The 15190-nt window shown below is 43.2% G+C and overlaps 1 protein-coding gene across 1 annotated transcript; it reads right to left on the bottom strand.

Annotated features, from left to right (window-relative positions):
* Positions 1 to 4000: 4000 nt before the first annotated feature.
* Positions 4001 to 13236, bottom strand: LOC108681791 (mitogen-activated protein kinase kinase kinase 12). Its single transcript, XM_018170867.2, has 14 exons — positions 13044 to 13236; positions 12635 to 12821; positions 11350 to 11541; positions 10899 to 11057; positions 10310 to 10447; positions 9859 to 9988; positions 9311 to 9454; positions 8608 to 8714; positions 7740 to 7900; positions 6868 to 7214; positions 5936 to 6740; positions 5149 to 5722; positions 4852 to 4972; positions 4001 to 4084 (listed from the first exon to the last, which is right to left on the bottom strand). Exons 1-14 carry the CDS (start codon positions 13153 to 13155, stop codon positions 4001 to 4003), a joined length of 3261 nt encoding a protein of 1086 aa, XP_018026356.2. The 5' UTR covers positions 13156 to 13236.
* Positions 13237 to 15190: the final 1954 nt, after the last annotated feature.

Raw genomic sequence — 15190 nt, 5'->3', positions numbered from 1 at the left:
GGTACAATGCCAACAATGAGGTTAACTCTAGTCTACATTTAAGAGTACACTACACAATTCTAGCGCGAAATTTGTTATCAAAATATTGTCCCAATATACAGAAGGCTGGCGAGACCGAGGCGCGCCATCAGCAGAATCAAACTTGACACTTCGCAGCCAATGCAGAGAAGCGGATGTACATTAAACCTGCGCATTAATGCATTAATGTACATTATGCATCAATGTACATTAAACCTGAAACAACAACCATAAGCACAACAATTTCCTGCCTTCTTAAAAAGAGTCTAGTTCAAAGTCTGCGCTGTAGCATGGCAGCGGAGTAAAACATGGCTGATAGTCGCCTAGTCAGCAAGCCTGAAGGCAGAAGCAAACATTGCAGAAGATGGAACAAGAAATGGATATTATGCTATAGTTCTCCAGTATAAAGGCAATGAAGCTTAGGACAGAAGTGCTAACAAAGGCTCTTCACATTACTGGGAATGGCGAGTGCTGTGCGATGGAGAGATAAATCTTACAATACATGCAAGAACAAAAATTTGGCCTCACCTTTTCGACAATTTTTATTTTTAGTTTAACAATTTACGAAGTTTTATGAATGTCGTGGAGGGAAACTTCCACTTCAAGAAGGTTAGTTTTTATTTATTTATACATGTTTAGAAGAATAATATCTTATTAAGCATGCAGGCATTAATCAACGAGATGAATTAAATAGAAATCGGCTCACATGAGTAATCAGTTCGAATTTGATTTTCGAATGCATTTCGAAATGTTCAATTCATTATTGAAGAGTAAAAGTGATAATAAGTACAGGTGGAATGAATGAAGTACAGTAAAAAGTATAGGTGGAGTGATACTACAAGCAGTGCGAACAAGTACAGTTGAACTGCTGACGTCGTAGAGAAAAAACCTTTGCGATTTGATCTACGCTAGATGAGATACGAGCATATATAAGGCCAGTTATATTTACTAACGTCTTCATGTGACAGCAGTTGATTTTATTGTTCAGTTAAGTGCAGGCTAGTCCACTGACCGCCACTCCAGTGCTATGTGAAAACTTGACGCGAAGTTCTTGTTTTAAGCGAAGGTATCAGACCGTTACACGTTATTTAGTCCGAGCGAGAGGAGGAAGGGTTACATCGCAAGATATCCTACGTTATTCCATACATCAATTTTGAACCAAGAAAATTCGTCGGCAGTCATTACACCTGAACTAAAGAGAAATGTAAACGACGAATATCATGAAGAAAGAGAGTGCGAGTGTTACTCGGGTGTAAATAAAATGTATGAGACCGAATGATGAAGAAAATTATTGCAAAAATGAGGTACCGGTAATAAAATTTCAACTTGGAAAACAGAAATGAAGAAAATTATGGAAGACAATGCTTCTCGGAATGATATTTGTAATGTAAGGTTGGTAAACGAGCGCCCATTAAAGAGCATCTGGGTGAACATCACATCAAAGAATACATCGAACAATGTTATCATATTCATAAAAAGGGCATGGAAGGAAACCGCGCTGGAGGAGTGGAGCTGGATGGAGTAGCCATATAGGAGGCGTTCAACTTCCACCTCTGAACAACCAACAGTCAATTCATTGCCGAATTTTGAACACATTTGGGTGTGAATGTTTCATAGCCAGCAGGAACAGCGTACAATGTACAGGATAGGATACACATGTTGTTCCTCTATACTGCAGATGTCAACGTGTAGTACATCCTTCTTAACGGAATTACGAGCTAAACTTTATATGTAGTATTTGTACACAATGAGTACATACTCAAGCAAAAGAGCTGTGAGTGCAGTGCAGTGTACAGAGACGATCGTACACTGCGCAGCACTCGCATCTCACGTAACCATCGGGATAACATATACACTTTGTTATGTACAAAAACCCCACAAATAATAATAAATAACAGTAATAACATTGATAATTACTTACAGTGACGATAGAAAGCAATGAAGAGTCAACGGATAGCGAACTTTTTACGAAACTTTAAGAGATCCGCCATGCTGAGCAGACACCATGGATGCAGCGATTCAGATTTTGCAAAAAAAAGTAAAACAGAGGGAATAAACAAAGAAAACAACAGAGGGAAGAAACAAAGAAAACAACAGAGAGAAGAAACAAAGAAAACAACAGAGAGAAGAAACAAAGAAAACAACAGGCGGAAGCTCAGCTTAGCTTCTTTGTCGCGTCCGTGGACGCGACAAAGAAGCTTCCATTAGCTCAGAAATATGAAGCAGCGGGCCGCGCTGATGGCGGTCCCACGGCGATGACGTGGAAACGTTTGAAGATATCCATTTGTTATCACCTTGAAGGTTCATCATAAAACCTGCACCAAAGGCTTAAATAGTGATGTGTAGTCCTCTGGCGAGAACGTTGATGTGGGAGAAGTAGGTCAACTGAAACAGGTTCTTGTTAAGTCGCGTCGGTTAGTCTCGCAACGAGCATGAAATTATCAAAGAAAGGTAGATAGGAGTATTTTTTTTTGGTTCAACCATTAGAAATTAAAATACTTCCACTTCCACAGAAGATAACTTGAAGACAGTTTTCTACTGAATTGAACTCATTTGCTCACGGGACTTGAAGCAAAAACATCGGCAAGGATACCGCGATGGTCGAGCATTAATACCTGCAGCTAACAGGAATGCACCTGACAGTGGTTCAACGCTGTGAGGGCGGTTATAATGATGACAAAGGGCCGAAAGAACACCAACAGATGACAACAGGCCAACAAGGGGCAATATCAATAGATGACAACAGACCAACAGATGACAATATCAACAAACTTTTCAATTAAAGCGCGCGACTGCCGCACGTGGTGACAAAAACTACGATGTCAAGGTTCAGCTACGGTGCGTTCATGCACAAGCTACACTAGGAGCAAATGAAGCCTTGACGCGCGCAGTCAATAGATATTCTCCGTCAGAACTTCTGCTCCTGTTCGTCCATGCTAATCTAAGCTGAATAGAAGATGGTGCAGAGGCATAGTAAATACATTAAATGCTGAGACAAATTACTATTTAAACAAATCAGGCACAAGGACCGAACGAAGGTTCAGGCGACTAAAGATATCGTACAAAATTATGTATATTTTTTTCATCATTCCATTATAGGTTTACCAATTATTCAGCTGCACGCATTGAAAGCTCATCATGAGAGACTGAAAGTTCTATTTACGTAACTTAAATGCAAAAGTTGATGACTTATTTCACAGAGAATCAGCACCACTAGTAAACTGAACTGATCGCTATGTTCAATAAGATTCGTCAGGGTTTGCATTTTTAATCACATGTGTAAAGCTGCTCATAAAAAAAATAGCTACGTCTACACACTTAATTGAGGAGTGTCATACATCTAATAATATATTTAAGAATAAAACAACCTATGTAAAAATCCATTGAGGATTCCGTTTGTTCCTATATGTACAAATTGCTGAGCAGCGCTCAGGTTGACCATAGAATGCGTTGAACAACGGCTCGTAAAATTTTAATTAGAATTTTCACCTTAGTAACTCGTTTCATGAGTGATCAGTGTTCAGCAATGATGGAACATTCATTATTAAAGAAATTTTCATATTAGTATTGCACTTCTCCCACTCGAATCAGTAAGACATAACATTTAAGGTTAAAACGAAACATTTTTGAAGATCCGTTCAAGGTTTCCATAACCTCCATCGCTGATAGCTGCATTCATGTGCACTACGTCTCCCCAGTACAAACAACGTCGTAGGCAATAGCCATGTTTGATCCTATTGTTGCCATTTATTATTCGGATGTGAAGGGTCTTTCTTGCACGCTCTGAAGTACAACCAAAAACATTCCGCTCCCGAAATCGTTCGCTGTCTCGATGACTAAACTCAGCATAAGATAAATTCGAATTCGAATATGAATATTAAATACGAATTTGAATATTAAATTCGAGTTGAATATTAAATTCGAGGAATTCCTTGCAGTGAGAGGAAGCGATACAAGAACGCTGGTCCGCTCAGTTGCGAATTTAGTTTTGCTTGTGAGCCTCTGTAGCTTCCTCCGCTTCTGAGTCGGAGGAGTGAACGGAAGGAGTGGCACGGCCAACGGCGCTCTGTTGAAAAACATGCAATTGTGAGCAACAATTAGAAACAACGAGTAGGTTGACCCGTCATCGCTACGGATATAAATTTTAAGATACTGAAAAATCCCGTTCATAATTTTTGAACTAAATACTTTTTATTATAAAGTGACCCGCCGTTCAAATCAACAATTAACATCAAACTCCAATGAGATTTCACATTTTTTTATCTATGAAATTAACTTTGAGTTTACAAAGTTAAAAAAGTCTATTTTTAACCATTCATATAACGGTGCCTAGTACTCTCCAAGCTGGTATTCCATTCATGGCAAGTTTCTTCACTGTCAGTAGGCAGCTGAGCGCATTACCTTCTGACCTGTTTCGCCAATTGACGTGCGTCTAGTTGTCCGTTGATACTACAAGGTCCAGTTCTTCCGAGCCTCATTTAATACATTCGTATCGCAAAGGGATGAATTTTTTAACATGTTTCAGCGTAGCAATAGAACTTTTTGCAAAATTGAAGAAGTTAAGTAGGCATTCTGCAATAAAGTATATTTTAGCACATAACCCTACTTCAATATCTGGAAATGCTTGCTGAAATCTAGCGCAGAGGAACCCTGAAGGATTATACAGTGGAGCATGTACGCTAGTCTTGGTAACTTAGTAGTCGACGAAGGTTATCAAGAGATGGATGTGTGGGATGGAATCCAGCTACCAATCGCCCGACTAGAAACTTGTGAGGCTTGCCACTAACAGTGACGCAACCCGCTCCTTGTGAGGCCTGTCACAGATTATGAGACCTGTGAGTATCTGTGCTGGGGAGGCCTGAGTGGAGGCCGCTGGTAGAGGGGCACAGGTGCCGCTGAGGCGTCGTCTGTGCTGCTGACTGCGCTGTGCCGCGCCACAGGCCGCCGCAAGACGCTGCCCGATAAGCGCACGTTATCATCACAACATACACGTGCCGACACCAGAAATTAAACTCGCGGTATCCGTCCTTAGTTTCATTAGATCATCACATCCAACTCTAAGAAAAACTGAATTGTCAGAACCTGAAGGAAATTCCTGGTCCCAGATTTGTTGCAAAATTGTTACGTTACCTGCGCCTCGTCATGGCATGATATCGAGACGACGAAGGCTGGCCCTCGCCCTCAGACACGTCCTCATCCTCGTGACTGGAGTCCAATTCACTGGAGGCGACCACGTCCGGCTCAGCGTAGCCACGTCGTTCACTTAGATCCTCTTCCTCATCCCTGTCGCTGTCTCGTCCCCGACTAGCTGACGTCCTGCCTTCTTCCTCGTCTTCGGTGTCATCGCTGTCCTCTTCGTCAGGATCTACGGGCAATTCGTCGTCCAAATCTTCTTCATTATCGTCAATAAGTCCTTCTTCGTCGTCCAGCTCCAACGGCACGTCCTGCGAAGCCTTGTCACTTGACACCACGAACACGTCATTAGCGACTCCAGGCTGCGGTGTCTCTACGTCTCGTCTCCAGAAAGCCATGTCACCCCCAGCAGGGACGAAACCTTCATCAAGAGGGCTCTCGAGGACGTGTGAGCGTCGTAGTCCCGACTGCAGGGCCTTCGTCACGAAGAAGCTGTGGTGCTGCTCGTAGTTCTGCTGCCGGTCGCCCTCTAGTGCTGGCCGCCGCTGGTGGTGGTGTTGCAGCCCAACGCCTGTACCAACCAACAGCTTCATGGCACCTTCATTACAAACTTCTAAGCAAAAATTACATTCGGAGAAAAAAAAGCTTCTTTATAAATATTTTTTGGAAATCAATGACATAATTGTAATATTAACCTAAAAGTTGCCAGACGCGTTGTTTATTTTATTAAGCGATAGTTTTAGCTACTAACATGTACAAAAGCTATGCGATGTTGGCATCTCACCTTCTGGCGGTAGTAGGATGGACGCCTGAGACCCAGGCTTCGGTCCAGCAACCTCCGCGGACATCATCTGAACGGGTCCTGCCCCGCGGCGCCCTTTGCTCGCCCTGGGTGGGTATGACGGGTCTGATGTTGGATCAGAGAGCACTTTCTCTATGGGGTCCCATTGATCATTTTTGCGGTCGCCATATTGTTGCTGGTACTGGTATCGTTGCTCCTGCATCTGATGCGCGACTACCAAATCCCGTACTTCAGCAGCCGCCGCCTCTTGCTGCAGCTGCTGGTTGTTGTTGTTGATCAGTTTGATGGTGTGAAGAGTTTCTTCAACTGAGCAAAGGGGGGGCAGAGAAACGTCTGAGGTCGTGAGAGATGCGGGAATGTTCTTATTGTTATCGTCTGTGTTGGTGGTGGCGGAGTCTGACGATACGAGCCGCGCGATGGTGCGTGCAACAGGGCACAGCTGGCAGTGCTCACAGGCGCACGGCGTCGACTGCTGCAGCGACGTCTGCAGAGATCCCGAGGTTTGCAGCGACCCTTGCAGTGAGCCACGTGAGTTCGCCACGAAGTTACTATTGCCGTTAGGACTTGACCCGTCCTCCTTAATTTCCTGACTCTTTGTCATAACTGAAATGAGCTCTCGCTGTAGAAGCTCGAAGTCTTTGTTGAACTGCTGCTGCCTGTCTCCCAGTGGCGGCTTGGGAGGCAACGCAGCCGTCGTCCAGTCTGTGTCGGTGCAGACCTCCAGGCTGCAGTCAGTCTGTGTACTGCAGTCTACCAGACCAACGCGTCCGGGGCTCAGACTTTGAACCTACACATAACAAAATCCAGTGAGTCCACCGCGATCTGTACTTGTTGTGATCATATCATGCGCAAAATTTATCAACAGAATAATGCATACACATTAAAACTTTTGTACATATACTAGATGCACTCACACGTCTCACAAGAGATGGGCTGCGGTCAGAGTACGTAGATAGCCCCAAGCCGCTGTTGGCGGCCAGCAGAGCTGTGCTGCCGAGACTCTGGGCTTTTTGGTGGCGGTTGTAGCGCCGTTGTCGAGTCTTGTCTTTAGACGCGCGGCCAACGCCGAGGTCGTCCGGTGTGTTGGTGCCCTTAGACTTACGCGGCCCGAAGAGCGACGAAGGGCGCGTGGTTGTGGAGAGTGGAATGTTGTTGCTACCGATCTCGGTGTAGAGCGGCTTCTTGCTGCAGCCGTTCGGATAAACCACGTCCACAGGATCAGGACTTACGCACGCTGACGACGAACTGTCCTCCACGCGGCCTGCATGCACAGCCCGTAATTAAGTTTAAACATCAATTAACAATTCCAGTTTGGAGGCTATAAGAAATTTTCATAGTAACAATGATAATGGAAAGAAAGTCTTAAAATAATTATTTTATTAACGACGAAAAGTCTTCTCATGCATCGTCAGATGCAAATAAAAGATATTGTAAGAAAGATGCATGGTTTAAACAAATATAAAACTTACAGCATGATGAATGTGGGTACAAAAAAATGACAATAACACGAAATTGAAGCCAGGGTATGAGTGCTATTACACCGAGCTAGGGTATGACGCGAACTAGTCGGTAACAAAATTTAGAATTCTCCTGTCATTACTGCAGCGTGATTTTTAAAATATGCGAGAAAAATAAGGCATAATTTTTCAGGTAATTGAGGCAAGGCAGCTCACTGACCAGCCGGTGCCCGAGGGTCGTATACACTGAAATATATAGACAAATTTAAAATTAGGGAGTAAAATAAGGTATAACTTTTCAGGTAATTGAGGCAAGGCAGCTCACTGACCGGCCGGTGCCCGAGGGTCGCTGCTGAGGAGACTGCTGCGTGAGGACGAGAGACGCTGCTGAGCCTTCAGCAGGCTGCCCTTGACGAGGCTGCTGCTGCTGCTGCGCTTACTGCGCTTCACGTGTGCAGGACTCAGCTGCTGCTTCATCACCTCCTCACGTCTGTACAGGTCACATTCATTATTATCTTAGTAAACCTTCCATAGATAATCATAAGTAATCATAACAAACTCCAACACCTGCCGCTACATCACATTACCTCCTGCCGCTAGTTAGTATTACATCAATTCATTATTATCTTAGTAAACATTTCCTTAATTAATCATAATTAAGCGCAACACATTGCAACACTTGCCGCTACATCACCTCCTGCCACTAGTTTACGGCTGAAGAGGAAAGCAGTTCCTTTGATTACCGCAGTGTCGACCAGTGGTCTGTCGTAAAACAATCCATGGCCGTTCATACCAAACTAGTTCACTGATGTATGTTAGAACTTTGCAAAACATCGCAAGGCAATCCATAAACGTTAACACGAAACTACCTGCACTGATTTACACTGTTAGCAGACCACGAACATCCGAAGCATGAAATGGAAGTTAATATGGAGGATGAGAGTGTGAGGTTAAGAGGGAGATTAAAATGGAGGATAAGAATGTGAGGTTAACATGGAGGTTAAGATGGAGAATAAGAGTGTGAGGTTAAGAGGGAGAATAAGAGTGTGAGGTTAAGATGGAGAAAAAGAGTGTGAGGTTAAGAGGGAGAATAAGAGTGTGAGGTTAAGATGGAGAAAAAGAGTGTGAGGTTAAGATGGAGATTAAAATGGAGGATAAGAATGTGAGGTTAACATGGAGGATATTAGTGTATCTCACTTGTTGATCTCCTTCTCGCGCTGCTCGAGCTGCAGCATGGCAGCAGAGAGCTCGAGGTAGAGGTCGTTAGCGATGTTCAGTTTGCGCTCGTAGTGCTCCCGTACGTCCTGTGAAGCATCATGAGCATGGATTACTTCTTCGAATTACTGTATTAACATAGTAATCTATTCAATCAAAATAACTAATGTTAACGTAAAGAGAGAACTTGGATAAGATAATAAGAAAGTACAAATGGAAGCCTGCGATAATGAGTACACAGTCATAAAAATAAAATAAAGCCACTCGAAATAAGTTATAATTGAATCTCAGTAAAGAAATGTCACCTGGGCAGCATACCATTGTCAAAAGAGATGTTGTCTCTGCGATTATTAAATGTAGATTATACGCTTGGGTTAAAGAAGTGCTCAGAAATGTCAAATTTGTGATAAGCTAATCAAATAAAATTTATGTCGAGAACATGGACAAGACACAAACAATTTAATGTCAAGTCACTTGGTAATAGAAAATTCATGGTATTATTTTACCGAGATCGTGTCAAAAATAGCGAATAAGTGATGAGAACACTTTGATGAGAGAATAATTGATGCAAAATGCAAACACCTTGAATTTTATTGATGCAAACACCTTGAATTCTATTGATGCAAACGCCTTGAATTTTATTGATGTAAACACCTTAATAACTTGAAATCCAGGGCTCCCGTACCTGGGCATCCCTGAGCTCCTGCTGGCGACGACAGATGAGGTCTTCCTCGTAGGCGGGCACGGTGCTGGCGGGCACCATGATGCAGCCGCGGGACGTCGCCTTCATGTGCGACAGCTCCTTGCGGATCTCCTCTTGCCACGACGCCTGCAATCACTCTAACATTTTAGCTACATCCAACAACGACGATATCTACGTAAGACTTATTTTGAGCAGGAAATTCATCGTATATCTCCTCTTGCCACGACGCCTGCAATGACACACATGATTTAACTACAACAAACCACGACGGTATCAACGTAAGTCTTATTTTGAGCAGGAAATTAAGAGTAGATTGCTTCCTGCCACGACGCCGGCATCCTGACAAGCTCCCGAGAAGGCAACTCATCAATTTCTTAGAATTTGTTGCTACAAGAAACTTCCTGGTTCCCAAACACGCCAAGTGACAACATGAGGCCTCGTGAAAGAACGCTGCAATACGCAAGAGACTCCAAGTACTCCAAGCAGTCCCAGCGATGTACCTCCTGGAGCACCATACCACCCCTAAGTACCTGCGTCTGGAAGTAGTCCTCGGGGCTCTTGGTGACGATCTCGACGACAGCGATGTCGAGGTGCATGAGGATGTGCTTGAAGGAGGGGCGGTGGCGGGACTCAGGGTTCCAGCACATCTGCACGATGAGCCTGCAAAGAGCACATCACGAGTTAGAACGACTGCGCCGTACTCCGTCCTAAGTGATAGTCACTTCATGACTGTTTTAGTATCGTTAAACCTTCCCTGAAATATCGAGGGCTACGCTCTCACGCTTAGTTAATTGCAGACGAAATTAAGTGTATTCGATCAGCAGTTGTGATCAAGCGAAGGTCTCGTAAGGAAAAGCTACAAGAATAAAAATACAACGCTGAAATAAAAACAATACTTATCAGAGTTGTTACAGTAGAGAATTAAAATTCTTGTATATGAATAGCGACACCGTAATGTACAATGAGGTGAGCGGGACTGACTTGAAACCGTCGGGGCATGAATTGGGTATGGGCAGGTGAAGGGAGTGGCTGCCCACGCCGTAGATGATGGCAGAGTTGTCGACCTCGCGGTACGGGATCTCCCCGGTGAGCAACTCCCATAGCACCACGCCGAACGACCTGAACAACATGCGGTCCAAATGAATGGTGTTGCCACAGCACCACGCCGAACGACCTGAACAACAGGTAGTCCAAATGAATGGTGTTGCCACAGCACCACGCCGAACGACCTGAACAACAGGTAGTCCAAATGAATGGTGTTCACATAGCACCACAGTACAGTGCAGCGAGCTCTTACACCAGGGGTAAAGACAAGTGCTGTCTGCGATGTATATCACTGACTCAAGCTGTCATTTTTCATACGTCACACATCATTAAAGAGAGAGAACGTAGCGTGCAGATGACATCGCCGGCAAAGCTGTTTTAATATGCGAAATTTAATACGCTGCATTTGGGGCGGCAGAGCAATAGTCAGTAATCTGTACAGAATACAAAGAAAAGGAAACCTTTTCAAAGCTTAACTAATGGGTAAACTTACGTATATTATGGACAAGGTCACTGCCAGACTCACCAGATATCGACCTTCTCGCTGCAAGGCTCATTCCTGATGACCTCAGGAGCCATCCAGGCGAGGGTGCCAGCGAAGCTCATGATGGCGCTCACATCGTTCCACTCGCGACTCGTGCCGAAGTCGCTGATCTTCACGCGCTGCTCGTCTCCTATCAGAACGCTGCAAAAAACATTGCAATATTATTTGTACGAATTTTAAACAATTTCCTCCTCCAGAGACTATTGGATAGTCATGTGAGAACGAGAATAAATTTCATTGTATAAAAAGCGACACTTGTGTCACAAGCGCTGACCACTAATTCCAACACACGACACTAGTGTCACACGCACGACACCTCACCCCCGACACACGGTACCTCACTTCTGACACACGGCACCGCACTTCTGACACGACACTTGTGTCACATGCACGACACCTCACTTCTGACACACGACACTTCCATCACACGCACTTGGGGCTCTTGAGATCTCTGTGGATGATGCGATGCATGTGGAGGTAGTTCATGCCCTGGGCGATCTGCTTGGCCCAGCTGGCGACCAGCTGCGGCGCTATTTTGTGACCGTTTTTGATGAGGTTGAAGAGAGGGCCGTAGGGGCAGTACTCCATCACGATGCAGAACACGGGCGGTGTCGTGCAAACGCCTCTGCACACAAACACCTTCGTCAGTATATGGACACTGATACAAATTAAAATACGGTTGGTGCTTGAGCCGGGAATTCGTGCCCTATTATACATTGCAGCCAGACATAATAAACGTGATAGAGTCAATCTAGGTTACTTTGATCAGAATTTGCAGTCAAAAATAATAAAAACTATTGTAGTGTCAAACTGTGTTAATAACCTCATGTTATCATATTATATTGTTGTAAATGGAATATAATACGGCAATAAGATCGAGCGTCTCAAAAAATAATACAGGAGTCAGCTGTAATTGGCGGCAAGCTATTCCAGCTGATTGCAATGATGCCTTCAGCTGTAAAATAATTGAAGTTTTAATTAGCTAAAAAATCCCTCGATGGCTTGATTTGAAAATTAAGTATGAATTTAAAATAAATGCCACAAATTTGTCGATCCTTTTATAGAAAACGTTCCGTACGGTAATCTAGCTCCATCAGCGGTTATTTCTTATCGGCTTGAAATAGTACATAAACAAATAGTTTCGCTTACTAGAGATAATTTCCGGTTGCCATCCTTTTTATTAGTCAATTTAGGTCTTAATATCGCTTCCNAACGTTCCGTACGGTAATCTAGCTCCATCAGCGGTTATTTCTTATCGGCTTGAAATAGTACATAAACAAATAGTTTCGCTTACTAGAGATAATTTCCAGTTGCCATCCTCTTTATTAGTCAATTTAGGTCTTAATATCGCTTCCCTAAAAGCGTTCCAGCTAATTGCTTGTACTAATGTTTTGATAATATGATGGAGCTCTGAAATGTTCTTTACAACAACATGGGTGAATTTTTGCTGTATTTTATTTGCTCTGTAATTCTTAGTATAGCCTTATCCAGGACAGACACAGACGTGAAATAATCAATACAGAACCCTGGTGACGCCAGACGATGGCCGGCGAATGTGGGCCGCGGAGGCCGTGACTGCCTGCAGTCAGGCTCGTCGTTGCATGGCTGCGCTTTCAGCAAAAATGAAAAAATGTAACAGTTAACTCACTTGAACCTGACGATGTTGGCGTCGTGAACATCGAACAAATGAGTTCATCAAAATCTTCATATCAACTCACTTGAACCTGACGATGTTGGCGTGGTTGAGCTTCCTGAGGTGGTTTATCTCGGTCTCCTTCTTGTCCTTGACTTTCTTGACTGCGACGAGAGAGCCTCGCAGGCGCCCCTTGAAGACCGCTCCCTGAGCGCCCGACCCCAGCCACTCCAGGTCTCCGATGTCCTCGAACGGAATGTTCCAGTCGCCTTCTGTTCAAACATGACAAATTTTAAGAACAATATTAAGTGTCTCGGAGAAAGACACTTAAATATTTTCACGTTTATAAGTGTTACAATTTTAATTATTTATTTTACATAACATCAAAATTTGAAATAATTCTGTTACATGCTCAGATATCGCACACAGCTTAAAGCCAAATTCTTAGATGCCGGACACCAAGCGTAATTAAGTCAAATATGTTCATCACTGACCGTTTCCCTCAGGTTTCTCAGGCAAGGCGGAGGTCTTGCCGATGATACCCCAGACGGGCTTGAGGCAGCCCATGATGCCCTCGAACCAGTGCTGCTTGTTGTGTAGGGGCATGGGGGGCGGCGTGTCCGGTGATGTGTCGCACTTGCCCACCTGCCCCAGTCTTGGGTCCCCAGCCTTACCGTCGTGTGGTGCGCTGCGTGCGCGCTGTATACCGAGAAAACGTTTATAAATAACGCTTCATTATATTAATTTAGTGGCAGTAGAAACTCAAAAAACAGTTAAAATCGAATATTTCAGATCTCTTTCATCTAACAATTATTACGCGTTTCTCAACCAGGGTTATAATCCTGTTTAATATTAGGATCAACTGGCCACAGGACATATGCGTAGTGTTAACATAACTCAGTTAACCATTGCATACACTTAAAAAAATTACCGTTAACGGTACTACCGGCGTTTCAGTGGCCGGTCGGCACGTGAAAAGAAACACCGTGTCGCCGTTTTTATTCAAATTAAACACTAGAAATCCGTACAACATCTGATAAAAACGGCGAAACGGTTTATTTTCAAGGGGCGACCGGCCACTAGAACGCCAGTGGGACCGTCTTTTCACCGTTTTTTCTAACAGTGTATGTGATCGATGTGCTACACCACATCGACCACATATACAGGGTGTTTCAGAATTAAGTAACCCTTTAAATTTGTTAATAAATAAAAAACTAAGAACGTTATGAAGTTGAAACTTGTTTTATTTAAAAGAAGAACATTTTTATGGTAATATTGTATCCTAGTTTTTGAATATAATATCTTTTAAATGCCCACCACAATTGTTTTGACAAAATAGGGCTCTTCTTAATAGTCATGTGCGACGTTATCTTCAATTAGATAATACGTCAATAGTCATGTGCGACGTTATCTTCAATTAGATAATACGTCAATAGTCATGTACAACGTTATCTTTAACAAGATATTACGCTATTAGTCAAGAACAGAATTGTTTTTGGTCCGGTAATACATTCTGGCACAAAATACGCTGATAGTCAGGTAAGATCACTGGGAAACTTAAAGAAGCAACACATTACGGAAAAAATTATTCACATTGATTTGAGCGAGCTAGCTGTGCTAAAAAAGATCGTCAGAGAAATTTACATCACATTATTTTAACAGGAGCCTTTGCACGGCAAATTTCAATAAATAGATGCGACTCGCACTCCTGCAAGTTCACGAAAACAAAAATTATCTTGACGCAATTCAAATCCCATTTCTTTGATTAGCAAAGAGAGTTTGTGCTCAGCGCTTCACTACACACTTGAAATACTGCAATTTAGGACAGAGGTAAACAGTCTTATAAATATACCTGCTCCGGAAAGCTCCGGAATAATATACCTGCTTCACACTCAAGCAGGTATACTCAAGGCAGCTAGAATCTCCAGTAATAGACGGCCATTTAAGATACCATGACACAAACTACTTACGGCTAGTTAATATACTAGTCTGATAATAATACTCCAGTATGGATAATCTGTATAATATCCCTGGACATCTCACCCCGGATTCTTCCTTTTCCTGAGGCCGAGCCGCTCTGCCACGCTCGGGCACGACGAGCAGCGCATTCTATCAATACTCACTCACGAGCGCCACTACAAATTTGAACTCTAATATAATTTAAAAACACAAACAGTTGAAAAATTGATTTTGGCACCACCATTGACCAATTTCTCTGTCATTTAATCGAATTACTAATAAATTCTGAAAATTTTAGAAAAATAATTAAATTTTAACTATAACGCATGTGAGTAACTAAATCCAGCAAAAACATTAACATTGCAAGCACACTCACTTGAATTGTCTGCTCATTATAACCATTAAACATTAGTACGAATAGATTAGCTTAATTTATAGCGGATTGAGTTATAGCCCTCCACTGATTGTATTTAAGCTATAATTGCACCAAACATACGCGAGTTGCACAGAAGGCAGTAACAAAACAGTAGAGCAATTCTCGGTAGACGTTATTGATAGTCGGTCAACACCATACAGAGCGGCTCAGGCGTTCCCGGAAGCCTGGAGGGCCATACAAGTTTCACGGCAGACGCAACTTCCGGCACCGGCTGAACGTATGCCGTGCATGAAATTCATTGGCACC

Source organism: Hyalella azteca, unplaced genomic scaffold, assembly GCF_000764305.2.
Source record: "Hyalella azteca isolate HAZT.00-mixed unplaced genomic scaffold, Hazt_2.0.2 contig6441, whole genome shotgun sequence".
NCBI classification, from domain to species: domain Eukaryota; kingdom Metazoa; phylum Arthropoda; class Malacostraca; order Amphipoda; family Hyalellidae; genus Hyalella; species Hyalella azteca.
This window is presented reverse-complemented; position numbering and strand designations above follow the sequence as displayed.